At 40.4% G+C, this 16334-nt stretch overlaps 1 protein-coding gene across 1 annotated transcript in view; it reads left to right on the forward strand.

Annotated features, from left to right (window-relative positions):
• The first annotated feature begins 10018 nt into the window (after nt 1–10018).
• The window catches only part of NDUFS4 (NADH:ubiquinone oxidoreductase subunit S4), a 47108-nt gene continuing 40792 nt past the window's right edge, over nt 10019–16334 (forward strand). The window contains exon 1 of the mRNA XM_068666518.1: nt 10019–10175. Coding sequence (XP_068522619.1) covers nt 10108–10175 — 68 coding nt within the window. The 5' untranslated portion in view covers nt 10019–10107. The remainder of the gene's footprint in view (nt 10176–16334) is intronic.

A 16334-nucleotide genomic window follows, 5' to 3' on the forward strand; every position in this document is an offset into this window, starting at 1 on the left:
GTTGGAATTTATTTTTGTTTCTGAGAGCCTTTGTTCTCATTCAGAATGCCAGTGATCCTCTCTAGACCACAAAGATTCAATAGAAAACCTTGACTATTATGTCCATTTTGTTCATAAATGTACCCTTTTATTTCATCTTGCTCTCTCTTTTCAGAACAACTATTCCCTTCTGCAAAAGGAAAACCCTAATAGCACTTTCCTCCAGTGAATTCCAGTAAAAGGGGGCAAGCAATAATAGAAGTATGGAATCATGGGCATTAAAATGAAACCATATGGAAACATGGGCTGAGGATTTAAGCAGGAAAAGTACTGTTTAAAAATTAATCTTTATGGCTTAATGTGGATTGTTAGGAACACTTACAAAGTTCTGAAAACTATTAATTCAATGCTTTTACATAGCTGAGGCTCTGAAAAAGCTAAAACAACATTTATGTCGTCAGACTGGCTCATCGTAGAATGACAGCCTGGGAAATACACTTTGTGACCTAAATCCAAACTAACAAAAGACCCTGAAGAATACTTATTGTATCTGTCATTTTAGTCACAATTTCTGTGACTGCTGACATGTACATGTGTACAGGGAATTTATTACCCTGTTGTGGTATTACTACCCTTCACCTTCTTATGAGGGAAATAGAAAATGAGAAAGAGGAAGGGTCTCCAAAGTCTCACATGGCAAATAAAGAGTAAAGAAAGGAATATGAGAACTATAGCAATATTTAGCCTGTTGTTTATAAAAAGGGAATAAATTGTAAACTTCAAGGATATATAACGAAAAATATATGAGACAAGTAGTGTTAAAAAGATATGTATTTTTTTTATGCTTTCTGAATGGACAAGAAGAATACACAGACACAACAGGGATTACAGGTTTCTTTGATAAAGTCTCTATTTAAACCTGTTTCTGCTTTCTTCCTGGAATGAGCTAATCTCTCCAAAAATATATTCTCTGAAATGACTCAAAAGGTAATTGCTAATGTAAGGCTTAGAGGTCAGAACAAATGTGTGAAAAAAGGAGAGGAATAATAAATACACAGATAAAATTAGGAAAGGTCCAGGATGAGGTAATTTCACAAGCCAATTAATCTAGCAAATGCTTAACTGTTTCACTGAAGAGCAGGAAGAGAAAAAGTGATGATCTATATGACCATTGATATAAACCATTCATGTGAAACAACACATGGGTGAATTAGGTTCTCCCCTATTCGATCCTGACATGGTAGTATCAGCATCAAAAGGCACAAATTTGAATAACTTTACTGTATTGACTAGAATTAAACTCACCAGTAATACTGAACTGGATGGAAAAGAACTATTGTGTCTAACACTTTCTGTTTCAGATGAAAAATATATATATAATATATAATAAATATACGTAAATATAGGTGTTTAAATAGAACTGCCTTTGGTGAAAACTAAATCTGATACAAAACCAAGACAACAATTTTATCAAGAAAATGTCATAGAAAATAAAATAAAAATGACCTCAAACTAAAAGAATTAATTAATTGTATGATTAGGGATTTTAAAATATATTTTAAATGATTTATTTTATCTCAAAATAATAGTTCTGTTTTATTTTTCAGGGAATTAATATCACTTCTGCTTTGCCACTGCTTCCTAATGGATATACATGTAAGTATCCTTTTCCTCAATATAACAGTGCCCTGCAGCTGAATGGCAGATAGGACCAATTAATACGTTAAACCTTTTAGGCAAAGGACTGAACCATCCCATTTTACCCCAATGCTGAAACAGGCCTACAACTTATCATTTCATGTTAAGACTCTGAAGTTTGATTTGGTAAACTATACTCTCCAAAATTAATAATTTACCTATTTCTTGTAAGTCAAAACCTTGTGGCATTCATAGTCCTACTGCTATTGTTAGATTATGTGATATTACCTCAAAAAAAAAAAAAAAAAATGGGGTGAAATAACTAATTTATAGCACTTTTTTCCATCATGAAGACAAATTTTAGTATCCAATAGAAATTGCATGACTACCACAATGATAATCCCATAATCAGATACGTACACTACTAATGACAAAGTACAGCTCAGGCCTTAGTACCAAACAATATAGGTAAGCAGACATCCTTTTTCTGAATGTTTTTGTGATTAGTTTTATACAGGCTATAGTATCTTAACAAGTAGGAAACATGATGCGCATCACAGGTGTCATTGTGATTCAATCACTAAACAAGTGTTTAAAGAAAGCCATTTAGAGAAGAGAAAATTAATTGAGAAAATTAATTAAGCAATCAGGTATCTTAATTTATAAAAATAACAACACATTTTGGGAAAGATGTGGCACTCAAGCTAAAGCTGCCACTGCCAAGAATCTGTATTAAAAATGTATTCCTCAGCATGTAATCTCTCCAGTAGTTATTCTGAAGAGGGTATAATGGTCTTCTACCAGTGTAGTAAGCAAAACCAGGACATTCTTCATTATCTTCTCTTACAAATGAGCCAGAATTTCTCTTCTCCTGGAATTTTTCTAAATATTCTATTTAGAAAATATTCTGCCAATATATACTTTCGTCATTTACTTCCATGGAAACAGAATCATTAATCCTTAAGAATTCCAACAGCTGCTTTACAGAAATCATATTATTTTCCTGGCACCACAATCCTTTCTGTAGAAACTCATTGTGTCACCAAAACCACATACCCTGTACAGTTAATACAGTGATGGTCACAATTGAAGTACAATACAGTGAGCTGTACTACAGTGTCAGATTTTGATCACTTCCATCCAAATACAGAAGGTGCAGAAGTGTATGTATGGCCTTTTCTACACCAGCATGGCACTGCTTAAGACAATTACAGAATCTGTAATTCCTTATCCAAAGCACTCAGAGACAAAGCAAGCATAACCCAATTGGGATAATGCCTTCCTTTTTTTGCTGTCTCTTGATTTCAGATTCCAGTTACTACAGTGACATCCACCCCTCATTTCTATATGGACAGTCACAGATATTACAGACTTTTTGGCAACTCTTGTGACTCTTAGACTGTCAAACTGTGTGTTTAAGAGAAAATGTAATTTTCATTTTACAACAAAGATCCAAAATAACATTCATGGTTCTGTAGGATATTTTGAATACGCAAACTGAGTAAAACAAAAAGGCCCTAAAATCTGGAGGTAACCCATATTTTTATTATTGAAAAAAAAAAAAAAAAAACAACCTCATGATACTCTAAACCCACCTTCACATTTCTGAACAGAAGGGTTTGTAACACCAGGTCTGTGATAGATGACATCCCCATATAATGTATACAGTCAATCTTCTCAGCAGATGGAGACATGGGGATTTCCATGGGAGGGGAACCACTAAACTGCAGAGATCTGAACACTTACCCTTTCCCAGAAGAACTGAGCCATGGAAGTTGTTAAGTTGTTGGGATATGTTGCCAGCATGAAAGCCTGCTCATCAGTGAGCTCTGAGCAACACACCAACACCTGGAAAGAGCAAGAAATGGGGTTTTCTTCAGTCTGGTCAAGAAAACAGGAGCACAATGGTGAATGGTGGACTGTCACACCAGGAGAAAGAAAAAAAACTCTTGTAAATTTTGCAGCACAGTAGGTGTTCAGACTCTGGTTCTGAACTGGGGAAGCCCAGGATCCAGCTCCTGCTTCATTTAGTATGGGCCATAAAAAAGCTGCCACCCTTGAAAGTCCTGTTTATGTGAAGGTGATGTGGAGATAATGAAAACATTAGGAATATAATTTCAAAAAATGCCATACAACTCGTAACTGTCTTATGGTGTTTCCTACCACTGAGTATCATCAAGCTCATCAAAACTGTCTTTCAGAGAACATTTCTGAGTTGAAAAAAAAACAAACTTAAATTTAAGGATATTATTCAGGATGAGAACTCCAGCTTGGAGGACTTGATGACATCCTCTCCTGCATTCCTATCATTAAAAGCACCTTAGAAGCTCTCTATTTCAGTTCTCATAAAGCTAGAGCAAATTATTTTCATGTTTCTTATTGGACAGCCTGGCTGCTTCATAAAAATTAATTGTTACTACATATTTGAATAATTCTCTGTTAATCTACCAAAACCACTAAAAAGCCTCTTACTTCAATGAAACTGGTGACATTTAGTATCATAGTAGATGCTATTCCTTAAAATTAGGTAAGCTGAATGAGAGAGAATACTTTAAAACTACTTTTAAAAAAACTTAAATTTCTCTTACAGAGTGATGGTACTTCTTGTAAAATCTGACTACAAAATGTGTTTATGCATCTAAGTGAGGATGAGATCACTGATAAAGTGAGCTTCAAATGGCAAACAGTAAAAAAAATATATGTATATAAATTCTCAAATAGTTATGTTTATTTTAGCTCACCTGGCAGCTGTTTTCATAAAGAATTAGAAACTTTAAAATATATGTATTTTTTTAATTACTTCTTTTCAGTAATACATTAAGAAACAGTTCCTAATTTTGAATGAAATGGAAATAAGAGTTCAGAAAAATGGCAGTTCCAACGCACTACTTACCGTTCTATGACTTAGTCTGTTCAGCAGTATTATATAATTACAGCTTTAAACCTTTATCTTTCACATTAACCAGTTTAGGGGGGCTTATCCTAATTCCTATACATAACTTCACAAAGACCCTAAAATCTCATCACCACAATTTAGAGCTGATAAAATAATATCAGAAACACCAGGTTTCCTAATGAAACCTGATCAGGTTTCCTATGGTGGTTGGCTACAGAGGAAGCTTTTAATTTTTGTATCACAAATCGAAAGACCAAGGACCAGCCAGACTTATATTCAGTCAAGACTAGGGAGGAACATTTCCTGAAGTCCATGAACCTCAGGAAAAATTCTGATGGAAGAATGATTAATATTAGCATTATCCATCCCGGATGGCTAAAAGGAACAGAATCTCTAAGAACTGCTCTTCTTTTATTATGCTAAGACACTCCCACTAACAAGTACTCAGGCACACCCAGGATCTTTCAAAAATCATATGAGAAAGCAGATGGCTATAAAAATTCAAAGACTAAAATCTGCTTCACCTCCAGTTAAAAAAAAAAAAAAAATAGAAATTACCCTACAGATGTTAATAATTGTCTGGGGTGGGAGACGGGGAAGGGGGAGGCTGGCTTCTAAGTAAACAATACAAAAAAAGACAAAGAGGTCCCTGCTGATGTAAAACAATAAAAGCAGTTTTCTCAGCAGTGTCAGCTTAGCAAGCCTGAGGGTCTGTATTTTAAACCCCAGCGGCCTGACGTCACTCACCCTGATGCTGTGTGTGAAGGAAGCTATCTCTCCGCGATGACCGACCTGAAAAGTGTTTTCAAAGCCCAGTGGGCTAATGTCACTCACACCGAGGGTGGATGGTGGGATCTCTCAGGGTGGCAGCCCGAGGGAAGCGAGCTGCAACACCAGCAGCCTACCATCACTCACTCTGATGGCAGGGGGTCAGCTGGGATTCTTTGGTGGCCTCCCGGGCAATAGTTAAAAAGAAGATTTTGGTTCACATGTCAATGTCTAGCTTGAAAGCAGGGAGTATAAAAAGTGATTTTTTTTTTTTTAATTGTAGTTCACAAGTGGCAGCAGTGCAGTCAGGAAGGGGAGTTTCCCTGCGAGACTGTTTGATTGCATGTGAAGCTTACAATGGAGCTGGCGTTGCCTGGTTTTAATTTTTTTCTCCTGTATGAGCTGAGATGTTTTATTCTCCCATATGGGGGGGGGGGGGGGAGAAGGGGGCAGAGAGAGAGAGAAATTAAATCCAGACAGCTCCGACTGCATTTTAAATTTCATTTGCAATCAGACTTTGAGAATATTGTCATCTTCCTTACCAACCTGGCTGCCACGTAGAGAATGTAAATAAATACTGAAATCCCCAAACATCATGTTCTTATGATCACTCATCTTTTAACGCAGAAATTGACATTTGGGACACAATCTTCCATCAAATTTATCCTGGCACTGAAAGCATGGTAAAGTTTGTAAATAACTATATAAGAGAAATAGTCTTTGTCCGACTGCAAATGCTTGGAAAAACAAACAAACAAACAAAAAAACCTCTAAGGGTAACCGCAGCTGATATTTCACCAGCAAAAGAAATTACTGTGGGTAGAACGGAGCCAACAGAGGCACTACTTACAGAGTGAGCTCCTACAAAGCCAAAACATGCTTTTCAAACTAAAAATTGGTATTTGAAAGACTAAGTTCCAGTCCTGTAAAAGTTAATGTGAATAACTAAGTACATGTTAAGCTACCACCATGCTTAGATATACGAAGGGTCAGAATCTGAGAGTTATCCAACACTTAAATGATTGATTCTGTACATAAAAGCAATACAGCCAACACACAACATGGAACTGAGTGAGAATACATGTAGTTGTAACCAGTATAATCAGTTTGCTTGTGTCTTGTACCCGTTTTCTACCACTGCTCTGCCACACAGGGCTGTCAAGATCTTTGAGAATGATGACTTTGTTTCCTGAATAGTTCCTACAAGCCACCCAGGATAAAATGCAACAATTCAAAACAATTCACTAAGGAATATCTCTAGATTTCTCACTTCTAACTGCAGTTTATTTGAGACTATGAAATTATTTGTATCTGATTCGATTTCCTTGGGCATTGAGTAAAATTGTACAACCTTACTCTTACAGAAAAAAAGCAAAAGGTTAGATTTTCCTCTCAGATTCTCACAATGCGTGCTGTTCACATATGTGAAGAGAAAATATGACTCTAACCCTGCATAGTTAAGCTAATAAGCTTTCTCATAGAGTGAGACAATAGAAACTGTGAGCATACTGTACAGCACAATAAGTGCTGGCACATAAACTGTTTCAGTCTTGAGGGACAGTGTTTCACAGTATATCAGTGACAGAAGACCAGCTTGCAGCCAGAATTATGAATGAAAAGTTTAAGCCTTCATGAAAGTATGGATGTCGAATGATTCTTTTGCGGTCATCTCAAAAACTAACTTACTGTATTATTTGGGGGAATACTGCATGTAAAGCTTTATTTTCTAAGACTGTGTATATGCACACAAATTGATTAGTTTGACCTAAGACGCAACGATTAAGAAGGTCTTATATCATATATAAGAATACATTTACACAAAGTTAAGCCAGTCACATAAAACAGTATATACCTAATTTAAAACTTTATAGGAATATCTTAGAGGTCTATCTCTAAGGTCTATTTCCTATTAAAAGTGGGAAAGAGAAAAACTCGTATCTCTTGCCCTTTCTGAGGCACCAGACTGCAAGGGACTGTTGGTGCATATTAATTTCACGGTAAACTGTGTGCTTGGAATTGCCACACATGCTGTCTCTGGAGAACTATGGTTATTTGTCTAGAAATAGTCTCTCGTGTTTGTGACTACTATACAATAATACTTCAGCAACAAATGCTATGGTTACATTTATATTAGTAAATAAACAGTCCAAGGACCCTTTTGTACCCCTGATACAGCTCAGCTTACGTGGCACAGCTCACATCCGTAGAACTAAACTCTTTCTGCTCTTCTCCCCAGCTCCAAAAACACAATCCAAAACCCAGAATGGCCTCATCCACACTGCTTATTAGGAACAGTCCCAGCCTCACGCTGGTTCCCAGACTGTGCTCAGACATTGTTTGGGACGGTGCTAATTGGCCTAGGCCAAAACCTTTCCAGGGACTGTGCTAGCAATTAGCAGCACGTTCACTTGCGCACATGCTCAAACCCATCAGTCGCTGTGATCTAGCACAAGACAGTCCTGTTCCCCCAGCTGCCAAAGGCAGCTCCTGATTTTGGCACCTTCCTTTTATGGATGCAGTTAATAAAGTGGCAGCTCCAAGCTCCAGCTGTCCCATGCTACTTCCCTGTCCTTTCCCCATCACCCACTGGAGAGGTACCAGGAAGAGCAGGAGTTCAAAGAGAGCCGTGTGATGCACTTGCATGCTGCCCAAACTGCTGTTTCCACCTCTGACAGTGAAAGAAGACAGCAGATGAAAAAACCCTAAAGGCTGGGCCCACCCCAGAGGTCTTCAGATGAGCTGTGATTATCTGACAACTGATAGAAAATAGACAGACTCAAACAGCTTGCCTCAGTTTACATCTGGACCTTCAAGAGCAACTGGCCTCAGCAAACGACTCTTCACCAGCTGATGCCTTAGAACAGTTTTAATCTTTTCCTGCTTCCAGGGAACAAGAGATTTCTCCTTGCTGAGGCATCACAGAAGGTACAAGTTTAGATTAACTGAATTAAACGTGAGTTGGTGTGAAGGCCTCCTATAACCTACCATCACTGAGGTCACTAGAAAAAGATTTTGGAAGAGAGGGATAAAAGTTCTTGAGTTTTCTGAGAGGCAGATATTCCTACTCTGTCTATCTGAACGTGAATGAATGTTCGGTGTGAGAGAGAACATGCATTATTAGGTTGGTAGCTGATACATTGAAAAAAAAATCACAGAACTTCAGGGAACAGAGTTTTTCAAGCCCTTCTCTCAAAACACTTGAAGAAAAACTAGTAAGCGCAAAGGTTCGGTGTATTTTCCCACTGACATTTAACACAAGCTGTCACCTTTCCATATAGGCCATGTTCAATTAATCATTGCTACAGGATTACCCCTGCTGTCTGTCTTATTACATCTGACTTTGACCATATTTACTAATGATGGAAAAATTCCTTTTAAATACTCCTATCCATAAAAGCACCCAATTTGTAAAGCACTCTCCTTACTGTCTTTGTGCTATGCTGCCCAGAATGATTTTTCATTTTTCCTCTCTTTCTGCATAGCTGCTGTTTTGAAAAAGAAAAATAGTATACTTTTCATTTCTGAAATATTTGACGGGAAAAAAGTGTAGAAAATTACGTATGTGAGTGGAACACTCTAACAGGATGATTTACAACAGAAACTGTTTTGCAACCTTTGCCTAATACAAAGACTATGAAATAGTGGCTCCAGGTCTGACGTTTAATTAGCATTATATAATACAAAAGGGTGTTGTTTGTTTGTTCTCATTGGAAATTAATGTTCTGTTGATTTGATAACTGCAGAAAACATTTGTTCAAAGTTTGTTTAACTTTTCATTAGAACTATTATTCTTCTGTCTTTTATTTGGGACAAGAAAGCACTGGATTATCTTGCTTGTGTAGAATTTTTGTATCTTATCTTGTGGAACTGCGCAAGATAGAAAAAGGCAGGCTTCTCTTGGAGCAACTCACAAACCAGTAGACAAAACTAATACCTCCTCCTGTAGGAGTTTCACAACTTTTTATTTAACGTTTAACGCTTCTTATTTTTTCAGTAAAAATGAAACTCGAGATAAGTTTGTTTGTTTGCTTGTTTTCAAAAATGGCAACAGAATTCAAAATAAATAAAATGGTGTTAAGAGTGTGGAACTTTCTTCCCCAGAAACTTTTCAGTCCTTCACAGCGTTGCAGATCCCTCTCTAACCCTGCGCTTTCGCACCATGCGTTTCCGGACAGTGTAGGTCATTTGAGGTTTTGGCACTGAGTACCACAGTGTTTGACTCTTCTTTTACAGCAATCTATCTTCTCTAACTGTGAGTGAAGCGTCATATTCCAGGACGTGAGCACTATTATTTCCTTGCCTTTTTACAGTCAGTGCATTAAAAATATGACTCAACTTTAAGAGAACAGGGGCCTTGCCTGTCTCCCTTCTTTGACTATTGGAAACAAGTCTAGGATTGGTTTATCTTCCTTGTCCGACTACGGGAAGTACGGAAGTACGTCCAGAATTGGTGTAAAGTCAAAGCAGGGCTCCTGTGCGCACAGCATGTTAGATACATGTTTATTGCAGTGCAACACGCACTTGAGCGTATTTTAAGCAGAAAAACTAAGAAATAGGTCAAGACGCGCAAGAAAACACAGCAGAGCTCTGCCCCCCCGGGGTGCCCCGCACCCAAGGGTGCCGTGAGGCCTGACAGGTCCCTTCCAAAGCCCTTCAATCCCCACGTCCTTCACTGAGGACAGGAGGGCGGTGTGAGGAGGGTGCTCGCCCTCCCCGCCCGCCCCCTCCCTGCCTCCCCGCCCGCCCTCGCGTTTCCTGTGTCCGGGCGGAGGAGGTTTGTCCCAGCGCCGCCGCCGTCCGTCCCCCCAGCGGCTGCGCCGAGCGTCATGGCGGCGTCCCTCTCAATGTCAGCGGCTGCGAGGCTCCGCGCGGCGGCCCGCCTGCCGCCCGCCAGGTAACGGCACCGCGCCCGGACACCGCCCGCCGCCACGCAGCGCCCGGCAATGGCGGCAGCGGCACCGGCGGCGGCGGCGGCGGAGGTGGAGGCGGAGGCGGCCCGCGGGGGGGGGGCCGCGGGGCCTGAGGCCTGCCCGGGGCCGCCGTGAGGGCACGGCCGGGCCGTGTGTCCGTGTGTCCGTGTGTCTGTCCCGGCCTCACGACCGCCGCCGGGCCTCCAGGAGGGGCAGGGGGGGGTCGGGGATGGCCCTGCCCGGCCTGCGGGCGGCCGCCTCGGCTCCTCGCGGCGCCGCCGTCCCGGGGATCCCTGCCCCTGTACGGGCACCGTGGCGCTGCCCCCTTCCCCCCCCCCCTCCTACCCCCCACCCCCCACCCCCCCGGCAGCTCTTAATTTCGTGTTAGTTTTGTAGAGGGCGCGGCTCTGCTCCTCCTGCCTCCCCATTCGCCTCGAAATAACACTGGGAATCACCCTATAATTTTTGCTGCTGCTGCATTCTTTTTATTTTTTTATTTTTTAAATATGTTTATTACTGTTATTATTATTATTGTTATTATTGTTTTTCTTCAGTAGAGAGACCTCTATCGAAAGTCCAGTGCATGGCCCGAGCTGTAGCTGAAGGTGTGCGCGCACGAGACAAGGGTTTGTGAGAGCGCCTCTGGTCAGGCAGGAAGATGTAGTTCGAGGCACTGCCCTACGATTTTGAGGGCCTCCAGTGCTACGTACATTTTTAAATATAAAAGTGGGTTGTAGAAAGTTACAGTGGCTCTTAAATCTGTGTATGTTTACATATACGTATGTAAACGTATACACCGGGAACTGTACATACACACAGAGGAAAAAAAAGGACTACAACCATACCATTTTTTTATGCATTCTATGCTGACAGTCCCTTTAGTCACTTATTCCTTAAAATGACACCTGTTTACAGTTCTGAAAATTAATCTTCAGTTTCATAAAAACACTTTGGAACCCAAATATAAATTTAGGAATTCCTCTGTGATAATGCGGAAACTTACTGTTCACGTTCCCTTGTTTCTGCCCTCTGTTTGGTCCTCTGTGGTGCTGATACAACTGTTCCCTGTACCCTGTAAACTGTGTCAGTCAACTGATCCAGGCTAAAAATAGCTTTGTTTGTTTGTTTGGAAGTTTTACCACCCTACCTCATAAGCATTTATTCCAAAACAAACTGTAGGATGTAGCAGGGGTAGGAAGGGAGTAGCATGGAGGTGTGAGGTAGGGGCTCTCAGGTTGGTGTTTCTTCCAGGAACAGGACCTCTGAAATCATGCCTCAGGTTCCTTCCCTGCCACAGAAGTGTTAGTGTCCTTGTTTTTTTTCAGTAAAAGAGAAATTGGAGATGCTCATCTCAGAGGAAGTTGAACTTGTGTTTCACATTCCTTGGGAACGTCACCCGGTCATAAATCTTCAGGTGGCTTGGAGAAGATGCAGGGAGAAGTACCATGAGTCTCTCTTATGTAGAATTTAACACATTTTTGCAATCATTGCATGTTAGACAAGTGAGAATTAAATTTTCCTTGGAATCGGGAAACCTGGAGTACTGTGTCAAATTCTGGGCTGCCTGGTACAGGAGAGACATGGAGCTACCAGAGAGAGTTCAGTGAAAGGTCGCGAGGATGAGAAAGGAACTGCGACCTCTGTGCTGTGTGGAACAGGACTGCTCACTAGAAGAGAGTCTAGCTTGGTGGGATATTACCATTATATAACTATCTGAAGGGAGGATGAGATGGGCCAGCCTCTACCCAGGAGTGTTCAGTGATGGGATGGGAGGCAGTGGGCACAACCCTGCACACAGGAGGCTCCATCTGAGCACCAGGGGCCCTTCTGTGCTGTGTGGATGAGGGAGCCCTGGCACAGGCTGCTCAGACAGGCTGTGGGGTCTCCTCCTTGGGGATATCCAAAAACTCCAGGACATGTCCTTGAGCAGCCTGTTCTGGGTGTCCCTGCTTGGGCAGGGGTTGGGCCAGATGGACCCAGAGGCCTCTGCCAGCCTCAGCCCTTCGGGGACTCTGTGAAACCACTGAATTACAGATTCATGTTTCTTGCTGAAATTACGGGAGTGATACGGTTTATTGTTTGACCACTGTAGGATTAAAGTTAAAACCTTCAAGCAACAGTTCTGTTTGCGGTGGGTTTGTTTTGCAGTTCTATTTGAGGGTTTCTTTTTTTTTTTTTTTGTTATGTTTGTTTTTCATGCAAAGCAAGTTTCTCCAACAAGTTCTCCAGTTTTTGGAACAGAATAGTAGTTTCTTTCTGATTTTGAAAACAGTTCCCAAGATCATTTTCCAGTAGTCAGAAAAGATTATATTCTGATTTCTGTGAGTTATATTTGACTCTTACAAGTACTACATGTATGTCTTCCTGTAATGCAAAAATTGAATTTATCAGTGCATATTTAAGCACTTTAGAATACACATGCCTAAGTTGCTTGGCGTTTCTGAAGTGTTGACTGCTAACACAACAGGGAAGTAAGTCTTCAGTCATAAGTTAGGAGCACATACAACAATATTCCTGATACCTTTAGGAAATAGTGTATGCCTCGTTAAAATCACTGAAGCAGCAGTTACTGAGTCCATCACTCTTCTCTCTAGTGGTTACTATTAACAGGTGGCTTGAGCTGTTACACAAAGTAGAAGTGCCTTTTAGATCAGTTTTGAAACTTTTATACTGTGAGATCTGTCAAGTTTAATGATCTTAAAATTATGTTGAATATATTCAGAGTTTGACCTCTTTGGGAAGAAGGGTATACCTAGCTTGTCTGTCTTACTGAATTACTTCAATTTTGACCTCTAAGTTAAGCTCAGCCAAAATTTGATTTAAGGGTATAATTTAAATAGCACAGGTCTTCAAGTTTCATGTGAACAGAAATAGAAAGAAAAACAATAGAAGGAAAACAAAGGAGGGACTGTCTTGGGAAAGACTGCAGTTTTGTCATGCGGTAGAGAATGTGGGTAGGCTGCACTGGGAACAGAACACTTGAACTTCTGTGATGGAGTGACTGCATCAGTTGACAAGGGAAGACCGACCAATGTCATCTACCTGGAATTCTGCAAGGCCTTTGACATAGTCCCACACAACATCTTTATCTCTGAATAAAGCGAGATGGATTTGAAGGTGGGCTGGTCAGTGATAAAGAAATTGTCTGGATGGCTGCAGCTAGAGAGTGGTGGTCAATGGCTCTGTGCCCAAGTGCAGGTTGGTGACGAGTGGTGTCCCTCAGGGTTCTGTCCTGGGACTGGTGCTGTTTAATACCTTAAGAGGAGCATGGCCAGCAGGGCGAGGGAGGGGATTCTCCTCATCTGCTCTGCTCTCATGATTCCCCACCTGGAGTCCTGCGTTCAGCTGTGGGGCCCGTAGCACAAGAAGGACTCAGGCCTATTCAGCTGAGTCCAAAGTAGTGCCACAAAGATGATCAAAGGGCTAGAGCCCCTCTCCTCGAAGACAAGCTGATGAGGTTGGGATTGTGCAGCCTGGAGAAGAGAAGGCTCTGGGGAGACCTTATTGGGGCTTATAAAACTTTTTATATGAGCAGATAGGAGAAGGGGGAATGGTTTTAAACTGAAAAAGAGGAGATTTACATTAGATGTTGAGAGGGCATTCTTCACTCAGAGAGTGGTGAGGCCATGGCACAGGTTGTACAGAGAAGCTGTGGATGCCCCATCCCTGGAAGTGCTCAAGGGTGCTGGATGGGGCTTTGGGCAACCTGGGCTGGTGCGAGGTGTCCCTGCCCATGGCAGGGGATTGGAATTCGGTGGTCTTTAAGGTCGCTTCCAATCCAAACAATTATGTGATTCTGTGCTCTGTGTTTGACAACAAACCAATTTCTAGTGAACTTTGGAGCTATTCATGCCAAAGCTGCTTAGCATTTGAGAGTCTTGTTGTTTCACAATGTATTGTAGTCAAGATACAAAGATTCTCATTTCTGTTGCAGAAGTGGAATATTTTGTGTATGGAGGTGGAATACCTGGCTATACTGTCCATACGTTAAATATGTTAATTACGTTAATTTAATAATGGATTTTTCTTGTCACTTTTCAGTGATAGATGATGGTTCTTCAGAGTGTATTCCCTGCCTCTTGTAATGGTGTTGTAAAGACTGAGGATGATCAGAAGTGTTTTGCTAGTTCATCATGGACACCTAAGGTTATGAGAGTGAAGAGATAAGGACATCTGTGTAGTAGGAAGTCAGTTACTCAGTTCATGATGTATGCTGAGGAGAATCCGGCAACTTGGATTTAAATCCATTTAAATCTTATTCTTGAGTTGGCATTTACATTAGCAAGAGGGTTTGCTCAGAACAGAATGAGACAGGAAGCCGTTTTCGTGGGAAAATAAAGAACTTCTAAATGCAGAAGAAGCCTATCAAATTGTTCAATTACTACCTTGTTCTTTCATCAGTAATAGATTTATTATTTTTTTCCTCAGAATAACTAACTTTTACATATTGCTGTCTTTTTTTAATTATTATTTATTGTCTTCAAAATAGCATTAGCTTTTTTTACACGTTCTTAAAGTATGCCTTAGTAGGCAGACTTCAGACTTCCCAGAGATAGCTCTGCATTGACCAGAGAGCTGCACAATAATTCACAAAGCTCTTCCTGTTCCTGGCTAATAGAAGCACTGTTTAGCTAACATTAGTGCTAGCCAGTGTGACTTTTTTCAGACTTTGAATAACTAACATTTGGCAGCAATTCTTTTTTATTATTATTATTTCAATCACCTGTTGTGCATGCCAGCCATGTACTGTCATATGCTGTACAAGATAGTGTACATGTGGTGTTGTCAGGTTCAGACAAACCAGAAACTCTGATTTTTCTTTAACAGACATTAGTTCTGCGGCATTTAACTTAACCAAAATTGATACCAGTGACTAACCACATCTGCATACACTGTACGGTTAAAATTTCAAAATAAGATCAGGGGATAAAGTTCACAGACATCTTAACCTTGTGGTGTAAGTTTCTTTTGGTTGTTTATGGGAGAAAAAGACCTTTGAAATACATAATTAACTTGGATTTTACAATTTTATTTAATTACTTTAATTTCTGTTTTGTTTTTAATGCATATCAGAGAAGTTATGGTGAATCAAACTACACTACCACAGTAGTACAACTGCAGACTGAAATGCAGAACAAAGCTCCAGGGAGTTTCTTAGTCATAAGATTACAGTGACGTGGAGGTTTGGAGCACACTCAAGGTGAAAGATGTGGAGAGACAAACGGACACAGCAAGGGGAGAAAAAAATGAAAAACACTGCAGCTTGTACAGATAATGAAGATAAGTTTAAAAACAAGACTCCAGGCAGCAGTGAATCTTCATCTGATCTTGCAGACAGCCTCGAGAAACAGTTTGGAAGAAGTAGGTGTTACATATATCTAAGTGTATAGTTAATTTAAAATCCATTCTTTTTGACTCTGTCCACACTGTTCAAACAATGATTGTGTGGATAAGAGCGTCTAGCAGTTACATCTTGAGTATTCACTATGTCTGAAAGCATCATCAGTGGTTATTTTTTATTGTCACATGCCTCTTGAATCATCATCTGGTCTCTCTTTCACGTGAAGGAAGAACCTTTTCCTGCATCAATTTTTCATGCTTTGACAGGGAGATTTCTGACAAGTAGGATAATTCAAGTCCTTTTGCAGTACGTTATGTAGGATGTCAAAATCAATAATCCTTACTTGTTTCTGTCCTGCAGTATTTGACAGGCCAACAGCGTACTGTGTTATTCATGACTGGTATATTGTTCATGGCTATGTATGAACCTAGTATCATGCATATCTGCACAAGGCCAGAGCAGCTCTGGTGAACCAGAGTAGTGTTTTAAATCTCCTGCTTTTGGCAGTACGGGGAGCAGGGTGAAGGACTGTTCCCTGCTTCCATTAGGGTGGAAAGAGGATGCTTTGGAAAGACCACACAGGGAACAGGAAATGTAATGAAACATTCAGAACATTATAATGTTGCTGTCAAAATGAAGAATTCTGTCAGAGATGAGAGAAACACACAACAGAGAAATACCATTTCATGTTATTTAGCCTTCTTCTAGTTCTTGTCCATATCCTTAATGTTCTACGGGACTCCCATAACGTTTCTTAAATTTTAGATAGCTTCAGTGTTGGTCCAGGTGAGGAAGAGGATCA

The sequence above is a fragment of the Anas acuta genome, chromosome Z (genome assembly GCF_963932015.1).
Source record: "Anas acuta chromosome Z, bAnaAcu1.1, whole genome shotgun sequence".
Lineage (NCBI taxonomy): Eukaryota > Metazoa > Chordata > Aves > Anseriformes > Anatidae > Anas > Anas acuta.